The sequence below is a fragment of the Labrus mixtus genome, chromosome 9, assembly GCF_963584025.1.
Source record: "Labrus mixtus chromosome 9, fLabMix1.1, whole genome shotgun sequence".
Taxonomy (NCBI): domain Eukaryota; kingdom Metazoa; phylum Chordata; class Actinopteri; order Labriformes; family Labridae; genus Labrus; species Labrus mixtus.
The window spans coordinates 19,447,058-19,462,434 of NC_083620.1; the positions used below are offsets into that span (position 1 = coordinate 19,447,058).

At 39.3% G+C, this 15,377-nt stretch overlaps 2 protein-coding genes across 2 annotated transcripts; one reads left to right on the top strand and one right to left on the bottom strand.

Moving 5' to 3' along the window:
* Window positions 1-2,857: 2,857 nt before the first annotated feature.
* lim2.3 (lens intrinsic membrane protein 2.3) lies at window positions 2,858-4,928 on the top strand. Its single transcript, XM_061046697.1, has 5 exons — window positions 2,858-2,983; window positions 3,521-3,715; window positions 4,256-4,405; window positions 4,498-4,632; window positions 4,719-4,928. Exons 2-5 carry the CDS (start codon window positions 3,541-3,543, stop codon window positions 4,778-4,780), a joined length of 522 nt encoding a protein of 173 aa, XP_060902680.1. The 5' UTR covers window positions 2,858-2,983; window positions 3,521-3,540; the 3' UTR covers window positions 4,781-4,928.
* Window positions 4,929-5,470: 542 nt separating this feature from the next.
* On the bottom strand, window positions 5,471-10,881 carry hspa8b (heat shock protein family A (Hsp70) member 8b). Its single transcript, XM_061046698.1, has 9 exons — window positions 10,711-10,881; window positions 8,450-8,659; window positions 8,153-8,358; window positions 7,718-7,870; window positions 7,013-7,568; window positions 6,711-6,913; window positions 6,418-6,616; window positions 6,094-6,326; window positions 5,471-6,001 (listed from the first exon to the last, which is right to left on the bottom strand). Exons 2-9 carry the CDS (start codon window positions 8,652-8,654, stop codon window positions 5,807-5,809), a joined length of 1,950 nt encoding a protein of 649 aa, XP_060902681.1. The 5' UTR covers window positions 8,655-8,659; window positions 10,711-10,881; the 3' UTR covers window positions 5,471-5,806.
* Window positions 10,882-15,377: the final 4,496 nt, after the last annotated feature.

Here is a 15,377-nt window from a genome sequence, read left to right on the forward strand (position 1 = left end):
CAGCTCTTCGGTTCATGTTTTGAACTGAGATTCAAATGGCCAAGTGCAAATGGCCTTCTGTTTTTAAACTCTGCACATTCTTATTTTTTCACAGTGAAGGTCAGAAGTACTCGTATATGAACCATAGGAAAAATATTCAGTGAGTGAAATATTACTCTGAATTACACATCATTTAATAGTCAGTGTTGCACAAAGGAGCAGATATATTACCATCAATAAGCCTCCATCCATCCCACTGTTCAACACTTTCTGTAATAGCTAACATTATGAAAAGGAAAATAACAACATGCTCATGTCTGAATAAAATAAGTAAAATATTCTGTGTGAATGATTTCAAATAGCCCCATAGGCAGCAGCATAATCCTTCTAAAGTGTCCTTAATGAAGTTGATACTTTGACCCTTCAGCTGTGGGATCAGTAAACTCACAGACGTTACATGTATATATATTCATATCGTTCAAAATAAGCCGAGTTCAAGGCAAGTTCATTGTAAATTCGCTTTCATCAGCAACAGAATAGAAAGGAAGGAGAAGAAAATATAAAAAGACACAAGACTGAAGGTTGTCATAAAGTGAATGTCAGTGAATCAAGACTTACATTTTTCCAACCTAAATCATGTGAAAGGAATTCAAGCCCTCGATTCAGTACTGCCTGCCAGACTTGATGAAAGGCTCCATCTAGTGGTCAAAATTGAGACATGAGATTGACTCTGAAGCCCGGTGACTCCATTCTGGATTTAGCTGATTATCAGTAAAACTCTTTGAAAAAGTAAACCTGTTGGAAAATCTTGGGTATTATGAATAGTATTTATGGTGGCTCTTTTCTTGACATCATGACAGTATGACAGAGAGCCAGCATGCACAGTACCACCAAGGCCCTGAGACTAAAGCAGCTGCATCGAATCCAGCCTTCATTCATTTCACAGTGATTTCAACGTGATTGTTAAAGAAAGTAATAATCCTTTAGTTACAGAGTTAAACACCTACATCTACATCTTCTGTGCATTGTTTGACTTCATTGAGGATTCCAGGAACTTGTTGAAAACCGTTGTTTTTGGTTTAGGGTATTTTTTATTTATTTTTTTATTCTACCTTCATTTTACCAGGCAAGAATTGCTTGAGATCAAATGGCCAAAATGGCAGCAGTAAAAAACGAAATATAAGAAAGCACAGACATGAGAAAAAGAGACAAATACAGTCCAGAAGGTGAAGAAGAAGAAGGAGGAGGAGGAGGAGGAGGAGGAGGAGGAGGAGGGGGATGAGATCATGTTAAACAAAAACAAAACACAACAGTGCACCACAATACACACTAAAAGAACAATTTGACAATGATGATAAAATACTATGCAGTGAAACATTTACACACTCCAAAATTAGCCATTAAAAAACTTGTGAGCCGAGTTTTAAAATTTGCTTCAGACTAATGCGACTCAATCAGAAGACATATCTACTTTTTATGACCTGGTGATGGAACTAAAGAAAATATGTTCTATCTTTTTTGGAGACTGGTCTGAAATACAAATCAAATCGAGTTGCTTTTCTGATTCAATCAAAGCTCTCTGAAAAATTCCTCACAAACTGGCCTTCTTTATGACTTCCAACACAACAAAGAAATCCATCTTTCTTAGTCTTTTCAACTCCTACACGCTCTACAAGAAGTGGCAACAAAGATAAATCACTTTCATTATTTTATTGCAGCTTCTTTGTTGAAACTTTTCAAACCCACGACACTTATCAGCCTCACACCTGCCAACTCATCTCTCTCTGTTCTGCCAAGAGAAAACATTACCCAACTTTTACTTTTTTTTACCTTAAAATAATTTCAAACTTTGAGTGTGCACTTGTTTGTAACTTTAATTCACGGTCCTAAATGCCTGATCTTACACTAGTTTGCTGGCATTGAATGATAACTACCCCAAAAGACACACAGAATGCCCGTCTGTCAGAAAGATGTGAAGACAAACTTCTTGTTGTTTTAGTTTTGTTGTTAGTATGGACAAAATGACTGAGAGAAAGGACATTGATGGAAGCAGCCAAGAAGAGGAAAGGGAAAAAGAGAAGCAAGAAGTCAGACAGGAGTGACCTTATACTGACTTATACAAAGGTGGCGATAATTATATGTAGTCCAAAGATGTAGTAGCACGCCATTAAATAAAATAAAAGCATAATTTTGCTTTAAGTCTTCCCACTGTCCTGTGACTGAACTGTTGTAAAGAAACCATTACATGTATTTAAATGTCTATGAGTCTGAACACGTTTTATCTATAATTAAATAAATTCTCCTTCATCGGCTTAGTGGACTTTGAATATATGAGAATAAATCTACGATGACAAACCCTTCAGTTCTGTTGTACTGTTATGATGAGAGAGGGAAGGCGCTTTCATTATTTATACATGAAAAAAACGTGATTGATTTTATGTAAATTTAAAACACAGCACACCTTGTATTTAAATTATTTTAACAACTTGGTCCAGAAAAATGTTTTAAAAGCCAGAACTGACCCTAATTTTTTATGAAAATAATGCTGATTTTCTTAGCTGTATAACTGACCGAATGATTTTCCGAAAACACATCAGCTAAACATAATTAGAATGAATGAAAGACATTTTTCACTATTAAAAGTAGCCTCTGTTAAATGCAACTTTTCCAGCACTGACATTGGCTTAGCCTGTTGCAGGCCCTGAGTTTACTGTGTGTGGGGTGTGCAGCGGTTTGAATGAAAGGCCCTGTGTCATCAGTATTACTGAGATGTGCGCAGCGCTTTAACAGTTTTGTATTTTCAGCAGATTCCCTAAAACACAAAACTCATCCTCTGTGATTGGTTGTGGCTCAGCATGCTCCATTGTTCCATCAGGCCGCTTGTTCGCTTGGTTTCCTTCGTACAAACAAAACTTTCCTGCCACACACGGCAATATCGGGCTCCTCGGTGCTTTGACAACCCCAAAAATTGGAATCTCTGACTTTTTCTGAGTAAAAGATAAAGGTAGGTCATTTATAACCCCAAAAACTAAAAGCATAAAATGTTGTTTTTATACCTGTGTGAAATTTTGTATATTTAGAAAGACTATCAAAGTGTTTCTTTATCGCTAAAGTTGTCAGCAAACCCCTTGTAAAAAAAAAAAAGGTCCTTAAGTGAATTAAAATTGGAAAAACCCCAGGTATTATAAACTTTCAAAACCAAAGATGTTTTTTTTTCTGGGTGCAACTTTGAATGAAAGTCAAATTGTTTTTAACATTACTTTAGACCTTTTTCCTCATATTCAGTGTATATGTTTGGTAATTTGGGAAACCTGGTTGGTTTAACAAGAGAAAAAATAAGTTTCAAAAAATCTTGTCTGAACATGTTTTTTTTTTTGGCCCAACCTCGGTTAACTAATGTATGTATTCATGTGATCCTGCTGAATGTATTTGGATAATTTTAGGCTGTCCTCATATCCAGTTGTTCCTTTGTAACAGAAAGTGTTGCATGGGCCAAATGTTGCGAGACCCTCACCCGCTCTCATCTCTCTCTGTTTGTCAGTCAGTGTGTTTTTTGGCAGGATGTACAGCTTCATGGGAGGTGGGTTGTTCTGCGCTGGAGTCGGGAACATACTCCTTATTGTCTCCACGGCAACTGACTACTGGATGCAGTACCGTCACTCCAGCAATTACATGCACCAGGGCCTGTGGCGGTACTGTGTGCCTGGGAAATGCATGACACACACAGACAGCATCGGTGAGAGGCGCAGGGGGGGGGGGGGGGGTTTCTATTCCAAAGCATGAGCACAAGCAGGGTGGCACATCCTGGTTTATTTTTGTCATAGTCTGCTGACAGTGTGTGACTTCTGCACTAATCCGTATAAACAATGGGGTAGCTTTGCTTTGAGGGTGGTAACATATAGATGAGTCAAGTGCAAAGAGGTTAGAAATGATCATACTGTCATATGTACAGTATGTCATATAGAAAATTGTCTTAAAAACCCTCCCATTTTTCTCAGGTTATTGTGATATTTTTTATTAGATGTGTGGAAGTTCAATTTAAGAGTTTTATTCTGATTTGCACAAGTTAGCTTCCTCAAAATTCAAGAAAAAAGTCTCATTCATCATATCAGGTGCAAATCCGAACACTTTGAGCTGCAACTTGCGGCTAAAGAAAAGTATGACTGACTTTAACGTTCAACTACTCACATAATAAAGTAATGTGTGCTGGTTGTCTGTAATACCTTCAAATGTCTGGTCTCTTAGGCGTCACTCTTTTTCCTCCTCTCACCCTCAGCGTACTGGGATGCCACTCGTGCCTTCATGATTCTCTCCCTGCTGGCCTGTTTCATTGGCATCGTGATCGGGGTCATGGCCTTCATCCACTACTCCTCCTTTGACGGCTTTGACAAGACATTTGCAGCGGGCATCCTCTTCTTCATCTCCTGTGAGCTCCTCAGACACAGCTGAACCTCAGTCTCTGTTCTGTGTTGAGAAGACGTACATCATTTCTAATTGGAGGCTTGTTCTCTTGCGCAGGCTTCTTTGTGTTGCTGGCCATGGCTGTGTACACAGGAGTGACAGTGAACTACTACGGTAAACGCTATGGCAGCTGGCGGTTCTCCTGGTCCTACATAATGGGCTGGGTGGCAGTGGTGCTCACATTCTTCTCAGGTGAGAAGTAACACACTTACTGATAAGATAATGTGGTTTTGCAAAAAAAAAGAAAAAAAAGACATAATTATCTGATTCTCTTTCAGGAATCTTCTACATGTGTGCCTATCGGATGCACGAATGCCCAAGAAACTCTAACTCGCGCTGACCTGCCAAAAAACTTCAACACACACACATAAGCACTGGTCCATTATATTAGGCCAAAAGGAACTAATTAACACCCATATTAACTTAACAACCACTTTCTGTTAACATATATATCCATGAATAAGCAAAATAAACAACATAATAAATAATGTACTTGTTGTCTGCTCTCTCCACATCACTAAAACAAATACAAAGGATCAACACTATCTTCATCAGCCTGCTGCTACAGTAGCTCCTTGTATTTGGGATCAGATAACCTGTCAGGTTTAAATAACAACTTAATTGTACAGTGACAAAAATATGCCTTCAGAAAAAAAAAGTTCTGTAAAAAGGTAATTATCTAACAAGTCAACAGATGTGTTCTCCAGCTCTTATTTGTGTCTTTCTAGTCCCTAAACAAACATAAAAAGGTTGACTACAAAAGATGAAACTTCAAAAACAAGTTAAAGTTCATCCCAAAAATGACGAGATCACAGTTCAGATGTAGACAAAGACAAAATGAATGAATGCAAAGCAGCAGTTACTGCAAATCTCTACAAATGTCACTAAAGTGGAAGAAGAAAAATCTTTAATAAATTGTGAAGTAAAGTACCAGTAGTTGTTTTGCATAATATGTGTACTTTAACACGTTCAAATCAACATGGAATAAGTTGCTTTTATAATGAAACGTGATAAAATGTAATGCAACGAGTTCAAGTTCCAAAAATCTTTTATTGAATTGTATTTTCAAAGACTATTACAGCCAGAACGAACAGCTCAAATAAAAACACATCATGGTAATGCAAACATGAACAGGTTTAAGTGAACAAAAAAATCAGTCGCTTGAAAAGACCAACAACTGGAAAAACCACAGTGAGAGTGCTGAATTAAATTAAAAGAAATAAAAAAGTATGCTGAGTAAGCTGGTTAAAGGTTCTGAGTGTTACAATGTAGTAATTTGTATGATATATGACTGTGATCACCCTTCACACCAACCTTTGTCAGAGGAAAGAGAACAGGCTCATGCAAGTATTGACAGCCTTTGAGTTTAGTCGACCTCCTCGATGGTGGGGCCGGCTCCTCCTCCTCCAGGGGCGCCACCAGCTCCTGGGAATCCGCCGGGCATCCCCCCTGGCATCCCTCCGGGTGCACCACCTGCATTCTGGTACAGCTTGGTCATGATGGGGTTACACAGCTTCTCCAACTCCTTCTGCTGATGCTCAAACTCTTCTTTTTCTGCAGACTGAGAATAGAGCCAGAGTCAGAGAAAGGTTTGAGAATCGATCTGTGCTAGCAAAACTGTTTGAAGTGGCCATAGTTCATTTTTATTCTTACCTGGTTTTTGTCCAGCCAGCTGATGACCTCGTTACACTTGTCCACAATCTTTTGTTTATCCTCGTCGCTGATCTTGTCCTTCAGCTTCTCGTCCTCCACAGTAGACTTCATATTGAAGGCGTACGACTCTAAACCATTCTTTGCCGTCACTTTCTCTCTCTGCACTTCATCCTCAGACTTGTACTTCTCCGCTTCCTGGACCATACGCTCAATGTCCTCCTTGCTCAAGCGACCTGGGGGATGTGATGTCAGATGACACAAAGCTCAATAACAAACATCAAACTTTGACATTTAGATACACAATGAAGTTGAACTTTAGGTTACCTTTGTCGTTAGTGATTGTGATCTTGTTCTCCTTCCCTGTGCTCTTGTCCGCAGCAGACACATTCATGATGCCATTAGCGTCGATGTCAAAGGTCACCTCAATCTGAGGGACCCCTCTGGGTGCAGGGGGGATTCCAATCAGCTCAAATTTACCCAAAAGGTTGTTGTCTTTGGTCATGGCCCTTTCACCCTCAAATACCTGCAAATATCAGATCAGATCATCATTAAAAAATACCTTTCAAAAAAAAAGAAAGAAAAAGATACATTTTAGGGGGAAATCATGGTGGTTGTACCTGAATGAGGACACCAGGCTGGTTGTCAGAGTAGGTGGTAAAGGTCTGGGTCTGCTTTGTGGGGATGGTGGTGTTCCTCTTAATGAGAACAGTCATCACTCCTCCAGCCGTCTCGATGCCCAGAGACAAGGGGGTCACATCCAGCAGCAGCAGATCCTGCACGTTCTCTGACTTGTCGCCTGACAGGATGGCTGCCTGCACAGCTGCACAACAAATGGGTGGAATATTTGTTTCACACGTTTAGCTCTTCTGTCATACATCTTTATAAGTGCACTGGTATTTTTATGGTAAATGGTTTATACCTGCTCCATAGGCCACTGCTTCGTCAGGGTTAATGCTCTTATTGAGGTCCTTCCCATTGAAAAAGTCCTGTAGCAGCTTCTGGATCTTTGGAATACGAGTGGAACCTCCAACCAGGACGATGTCATGGATTTGACCCTTGTCCATCTTGGCGTCACGGAGAGCCTTTTCCACAGGCTCCAGGGTTCCTCTGAAAAGGTCTGCATTCAACTCCTCAAATCGAGCCCTGGTGATGGACGTGTAGAAATCGACTCCCTCGTACAGAGAATCAATTTCAATACTGGCCTGAGTGCTGGAGGACAACGTGCGCTTGGCTCTCTCGCACGCTGTGCGCAGACGGCGTACTGCCCGCTTGTTGTCGCTGATGTCTTTCTTGAACTTGCGTTTGAACTCGGAGATGAAGTGGTTGACCATGCGGTTATCAAAGTCTTCTCCACCCAAGTGTGTGTCCCCTGCTGTGGATTTGACCTCAAAGATGCCATCTTCAATAGTCAGGATGGAGACATCAAATGTGCCACCACCCAGGTCAAAGATGAGAACATTTCGCTCAGCTCCAACCTGTAATTTGTACAGGAAGCACTTAGGATCAACAAGTACACATTTAAATCTGAATTTCATTGGTGGAAAAAAGTGTGGGTCAATATCCTATAATTGTATAATCCTAAAACTAAAAACTTGTCTTGTAAAAAGCCTAAGAGTTATTTCACCTTCTTGTCCAGGCCATAAGCAATAGCAGCAGCAGTTGGTTCGTTGATGATACGAAGGACATTCAGCCCAGAAATGGTCCCTGCGTCTTTGGTGGCCTGGCGCTGAGAGTCGTTGAAGTAGGCTGGCACAGTCACTACAGCATTTGACACAGTCTGAAAGAAGAAGGTAGAGATGTTGAGATACCTGTTCACACTCTCAACATTAAGTTTACAGTTTTAATTCGTATTTGTTTAAATAGAGTTCACAGATCCAGAGTATTATTTTCAAATGTAAATAACTGCAGGAAAAGGGATTCAATATTTTTAGTAGCAGCATAGACTATTAAGACTGTTAGATTGAAAATATTTTTGTAAGTTGAGTCTACTCAAGCACTTATAGTCAAAGACAAACAAATAATTCTTAAGAATACTTGTATAGACACAACACAAGTGTACCTTTCCGAGGTAAGCCTCTGCGATCTCTTTCATTTTAATGAGCACCATAGAAGAGATCTCCTCTGGGAAGAAGGTCTTGGTCTCGCCCTTGTACTCCACTTTAACTTTGGGCTTTGTATCCTCGCTTACGACTGTAAATGGCCAGTATTTCATGTCTGACTGGACAACACTGTCATCAAAGCGACGTCCAATGAGACGCTTTGCATCTGAAGGACAATAAAAAGTATTAAAACATGGAGCAGAAGCATTTTAAATGATCATATTTGATTAGTCTATAAAAAAAAAAACATCTCATACCAAATACAGTGTTGTTGGGGTTCAGAGCCACCTGATTCTTGGCTGCATCTCCAATCAGCCTCTCTGTGTCAGTGAAGGCAACATAACTGGGTGTGGTCCTGTTTCCCTGGTCGTTGGCAATAATCTCAACTTTGCCATGCTGAAACACCCCTACACAGGAGTAGGTGGTGCCCAGGTCAATGCCCACTGCTGGTCCCTTAGACATGATTCCTGAGAACATGAAGAGGATCAGCTGTTGATCATATATTGGCATGGGAATGAAAATCTGGGTAAATGGAAGATGAGAAGCTCCAGCCCACTCTGAGGACTGAAGGAAGCATCTGTGATGCACATTTGTAGTGTTGGGTAATGAGTCTATTATCAGACTCTGAACAGCTCAAACAGAAGTGGAAACACACTGTGTCAGTGAAGTGAGGGTCCACAGCACCTGTTTTCAAGCCTCCCACGTTTGACAGCCTGTCAGCTCTCTTGTTATGGCAACACCGGACAACAGGAAGCAGAGAGCCTTTAATAAAAGGCTGTTTTTTCTGAACTAACATTTTGCTGAGTTTATTATGGTATCATATCTGAGCTGCAATGTTAGCCACTTGGTTGACATGTTTGTCCACCAGACACTATTCTCCATCAATTCAGTGGCTGAACTGTTTTTTAAAGTGTTAATTGTCAAACTTGGATCTTCATCAGCACTCTAATTAGCTGCTGGTATCTTTCTGCCTCGTATTACAAAAGATCCAGAAGCTGCCTGTTTTACGACAATAAATGTAATAGTTTTTGAGTTGTTGCAAAAAAGGTAAGAACATGTCAGTGAATAGATGCAGAACTAGAGCTGGGTTAACTAGTTATTGGAATACAGTTTATAAAAGAAACTCTGAAAAACAGGCTGATAAAATGAATGAAGACACGAGCCTAGTTACACAAAGTAATGCATTTATCAAGATGACTCAGTAAGCAACCATGGATGACCTGGAACAGCTTTATGTTTACCGTTGCTACAGCAGCAGAATCAATAAACTGTAACGTTAGCCTATTGGTAATCCACAAGGGAGTTTGTGAGGGGGGGAGTGGAGCATAAGGCTGTTGCAGAGGGGAGCAAGGGGCTGTAAGAAATGTGGAGATGCAAAGGTTTAAAGATCAAGTTTAACAGGATGTAAATTAAAGTGTGAACAACAAGTTGTCAGAATGATCTTTATATTAAAAAAAAGTCTGCGGATAGTAAACGAACAATAACAGTATGCTGATAATCTCTGAAGGCTACAGGGCTCACACGGTATGATTCGGAGTTTGGATGGGGGTTGAAAAGAGATTCAACAGTGAAATAAAAAGAAACTAAATAATGACATTTGGGTTGTTGAACATGCTGCTGATTGATCTCCACAAGTCAAAAAGTTTGGTCTTTCTTTTTTTTTTTAAATTAAAATAACGTATATTTGAAAGAGAAGAAAGTGAAAAAAGGTGACCCTTCAACCAAATGTCAGTCTTTTTTTTTTTTTTTTTTAACCAATATTTTTATTTGCATTTTCAAAATGTCAGTCTAATAAGAAATACGATAGCCTAATTCAATTTCATGCATAGGTTTCTGCTAAATCTAACATTGTCTGCTGCACATGATTGTACCTGAATGTATTCAATCCGTTGTAAGCGGAATCCCCTTTTTAAAGACTTTTAAAGAGACTTTAAAGAAAAGGTTTGACAGAGGGTTAAGAGTGTGTGTGTTGCTGCATCTTTAGCTTAGCTGTCAGCAGCAGCCTCAGTACATGAGGGCGTGTCTCTGCACATTTCAGGATGTTGGGAACTTTCTGGACTATTGCTTTCACTTCCTACATGTTGCATAACTTTAATTAGCGACTTGGTTTTTTTTTTTTTTTTTATCTTTCTTCGACATCTCAGTGCAAAAGCGGGCCATGAAGAAGCAGCGGGAGGAGGCTAAGCAGGAAACACTTCAGTCAATATTGTTTAGCAGCATCATTTCACACCTGTAGTGAGCAACTTACTTCAACACGTAAAAATAGGTTTTCGAAATACATTTGGCAATTACGAGACGTCGTTGTGTATAAAACGAGTCGCAGCTGTATTTCGATGTTAGCTTGAGTTCAGTGACACGACAAAAAAAAACAAGTTAGCTAACCAATGACGTAGATTAAGCCTTAATGGTGTCATCAATTCATAAACGTAATGTCTTAAGAGTCAATAAGCTAAGCCTGTAGTTCTTAACAACAGCAGCAAAAGTTACAAACACTCATTTTTCACCTGGCTATACTCACCTCCGTTTAGTGTAAAGTATGTCGTTCACTGCCTTAGCGTTAAAGTAGCGGCTTTTTTTTTAATACTGCAGGCCGACTTCACCCTGAGTGTGTAGTTGTGACAGGTCACAGATCCCCTCTCTGTCTGTCTGTCTCTCTGTCTGTCTGTCTGTCTGTCTGCGTCAGTGTGTGAGAGCGGCCGCGCCTCCTGCTTCTCACTGAGAACTCTCTGGAACACGGGAGGAGCGATGCTGGCCAATCCCCTTCCATCATCATGTCACTGCGTTTACAAATGGGCCAATAAGAACGCTGGATTTTCATTTCCGCAGCCAGTTGCTACCAAGACTGTAAGTAATATCAATAAACCTGATCAGGAACTAACAGTGATGGAGAGGGTATACAGGGAGGGAACAGAGGGACGTGTGAGGAGGGCTTGTTTGACCAGGGTGGCCCAACCCCAGCACTGACTCATACAGGATCGGCGTAAAGTGCATGTCCTTAAACCCATGATTATATTGCATTTATTTACGCATAAAATTTCCACATATAATTTACTTATGAGTAAAAACAAGAGAATTGTAACATATAAATCTAATCTTTTTAGCTTGTAAAAATTAGAACCATGTTTTCTCTCCAACTACAATAGCAATGTTAAATCACTAGATGGCTCAGTTCTTTTGTTAGCTTTAACAGGCTTATTTAAAAAAGATTAAACCTCACACAATGACATTTTGTAATTGGAAACGGAAACCAAAAAAACCCTCACAAAGACAGGATTATCTTATTTTACATAGAGTAACAATAGCTGTTTACTCTTATTATTCTATTAATATGAATTTTAACAATATATCATTATATTAATTTACTCATACATAATGTAAAACATGATTTATTACTGTCTGGTTTAAGTTGATCTAGGGATTGCCTTTGACTAGACTTCTAAACTTCAACTTATGTTATTATAATCCTAATGATAAATAAAAAAAACCTAAATATTACAGCACAAAACAGAATACTTATCAAACCAGCAATGGGTTTATAATCCTGCTTACACTTGAATCAGTAATACTATTCTATCATATGCAGCATTATGTGTGTCCTTGTGTTCATTATGAGTACTTTTTCTGAAAGTATTTAAAGCTTGAATGGATGATTTGTTATGTAGTTCTACATTAGGTATTTGAAGACTCAAGAGGGAACGCACAATTGCACTGTAGTTATTAAACCGGTCCAAGGACAGGAAGACTGGGGGAAAAAAAGAAAAAGTATGACCACACCTAAGTAAAAAAAGAAAAAGTAAGTTATATTGGAGGTATCAATGAAATGTCAGCGGATACCTTAAAAACACAATCTGTATAACAACACCATATATTCATTGAAGAAATTGATATCAGGGTGGATTCCCTCCCAGCAAAATACAAGTGGGTCACAGATCATCAAGTTTTATTCCTAACCGTGGGATTGGTGAGCCATTTACAGCCCAGTGCATGCAAGAGCTGTGTCCCGACGTGCCCTTCCATAAAAAAATGGGCTCCTCCTATGTTACTGTCATAACATGTTATGATACTGCTCAGGTGTTGCATTTGTTTGATAGAGTGACTCATCGTACAGCACGGTCTAATTGCAGTCAAAGCTGAAATCTATTGTAATGTAATGCAATGTTAAATTTGATAACGTAAGTTTATTTGACCTCATACAGGAGATATGAAAAATAAGAAAAGTTAATATCCAAAATGATCTATCTAATTAGTATTATACCACGCACTTCAACAAAGTTAATGTATGGTATATGACTACAAAGGGGAAAACATTTAAAAATAGACCTACAGAAACTACTTTCATGAAAAACATTAAGGGCCCACAGCACATTTTGAGGTCAAAGCATTAAATTAACAATTTTCACTGAGCAGTTGGTAGAGTTGGTCGTCTCTCGACCAGAAGGTTCAGGGGTTCGATTCCCCAGCTCCTGCAGCCACATTTCCGATATGTGCTTGGGCAAGACAATTACCCCAAGTTGCTCCTGCTGCTTTGTCAGCGGCGTATGAATGTGTATGAATGGGATAAGTTACTTCTGATGGTCACTTTACAAAGCAGCCTCCGCCATCGGTGTATGAATGGGTAGGCAGGACCTACCATGTAAAAGCGCTTTGAGTAGTCAGAAGGCCAGAAAAGCGCAATACAAGTTCAAGTCCATTTACCATTTCCTTTACTTGTTAAGCTTTGCAACTAAAGCAGTCAGCAGTTCTAGCTGTGAAAAAGCAGGTGGATCAGACAGACTGTACAGGTGTAAAAAGGGTTAACAGTATCATTTATTTTGGCACCTAACTAACCCCACTAGGCCTGACTGGCTGCTTTAGAGTTCTCAGATTGTTTCTGATCTACACAGGCTAAGGGCTTAAAGTTCTGGCAATCCCTTTTTTTTTTTTAGAGTTGCAATAATTTTGATTAAAAATGTCAGTTCTTGAAAATCATGTCCGCCAACGTGTCCTCTTGTCATGAAAGTTAAGCTGTTAAGGAACAGTAGATTTCACAGGAATTTTCCCAAAAGGCAGTGGATGTAGAGTGAATTGCCTAAACTGTCACAGGTCTACAGAGACAAGACACTTGTGTAGTCATCTGAGACATCAACCACCATTCTTGTTTCAATGTAAACATCCATAGATGCTTTTGTTCCCATTGAACGTTTACAAAGTCTGTTATTCCTCACATTTCTGTGAGTCACATTCATGAACACATGAGCGTGTTATGTGCAAGGCCGGGCATTGTTACAAAGTGTGAAGAACGTGGAGCTTAGTCATTACCCAAACATTACATCCGTGAGTTAAACACGCACGTAGAATAAATTGAGTTTCTCTGTGTTGACAATAAGTAAAGTTTTACAAACCATCCAAAATGTCTCTGGTAACAACAACAGCAAAGAAAAAAATTGTTTATGTATGTTTAGTTACAGCACTTTTGCAAAAATGGCAGTCTGAAAAGGGCTATTAAGATAACATTAGCATCAGTATCTCTGGTTTTAAAGTCTGACAGCAGCTCAGTGAGTTACTTTGGTTGATGTTTTTTAATGCTTATAATGTCATTAAAGTAAGTCCAGACTTAGGCGGGATAACACTGTTGGGATAAATGGGTCTTAGATTACGTTAGCAAAGCAATACAGTACATTAAACATGCTAGATATAAAGTTCTGATATGTCAGGCCCCTTTTTGTATAAATGTATAAATGTTATTGTAATGACCAAAGATTACCACTGGAATAAATCATTTTGCAGGCTGTACATTACGTTTTCTTGCATAATGCGTCTGATATTTTACCTACAAGATGGGATGACTGACACGTCCAATTTAAATTCTGCTACATAATCCTATGCAAAATGGCCTTCTGTGTTATAAGTTGGGCCTTCAAAAAGATTAAACCTATAATTGTTGATTAGTGAGATGCAGGGTTATTGGTAGCATTGGGCAGAGCCAGGCTAGTAGTGAATTGCTCAACTATGCTAACAGGTTGCCAGCTTCACCTTTGGACTAAGGGGCCATATGGCTCTGGTCATCTAATACTGTAAAAAAAGCGAAGAAGCAAGCATGGACTATACCTTAACATTAGGCTATTACAATGTATTAATATGGACCTTTTTCTTATTCATATGAAGGAAAAACTATACAATGCCAACGTAAATGCCCCGCAGCAAACACAAACTTTATCCACTGTATCCACTCAGTGTTAATAAAGAATGTTTTTGTTTGTGATCATGGGTCTTGACCCAAATCTGCCACTGAACTGTACCTAGTTATCGTCATTAACTCCCAAGGGCGACCACATTTTAGTGCGTTAGGGTCCAAGTTTTTTTTTTTTAAATGACCCCTCAATTACACCGATGGCATGGCTTGCAGACAAATGCTTATTTAGACAACAAAGAGGAGATTAAAACTGACATTTGACACCGGATACCTCTAAAGTAATCTACCAGGCACCTTTTTCAGGCTGTATCCTCACCGTGTATTGTAGTGCCGTTCTTCAGGGACCAGAGTTACTCAGGAGGCCCTCTCGTGTCATGATGCTTGACAAAAGACTTTGGATTTCTCTCAGGAAAGGTGCGTCTTTGATTCGCTGACTGTACAAAACAGGCACAGAAATTTTCTATTTACAGTGTTCAGCCCGAGGCCATAACAAAAACTCATCCATTACACCCTGAAGAACAATACTCTTATCACATGAAAATATCTCAGAGGAGAACACTTGTGGTCAGATCCCCGATCCTGCTCTTTCATCTGCCTAGGAAAAATAAAACTGTTTGCGTGTATACATCATGGTTTCCTATGCGACGCGACGCCCATACTCAAGATGGCAAGCAACTGTTTTTCCATTTCACAACATCATTAGCAGCAAATAAACGTAAATGATCCTATATATGAAGTTATGCAAATACATATATTTTGTTGCTAATGTAAGTTCAGAGCTGAGTCAGAAACCCTTCACAGACATGTCACAAGCATCTATTGATTGCACAATTTTGCCTAGAAAACTATGTCCCCAAAACATAGCAAAGGCATTTATTTCAAATGAATTGACTTATAAGGGAGTTATGTATCACTTGAAGTAAAGCACCCAGTTTTAGTTTCCTGTATCTGGCTTTAAATAACTTCTTCTTCTTCTTTCTTGTCTGACCTCATTGAGGATGGGGACGATAGCT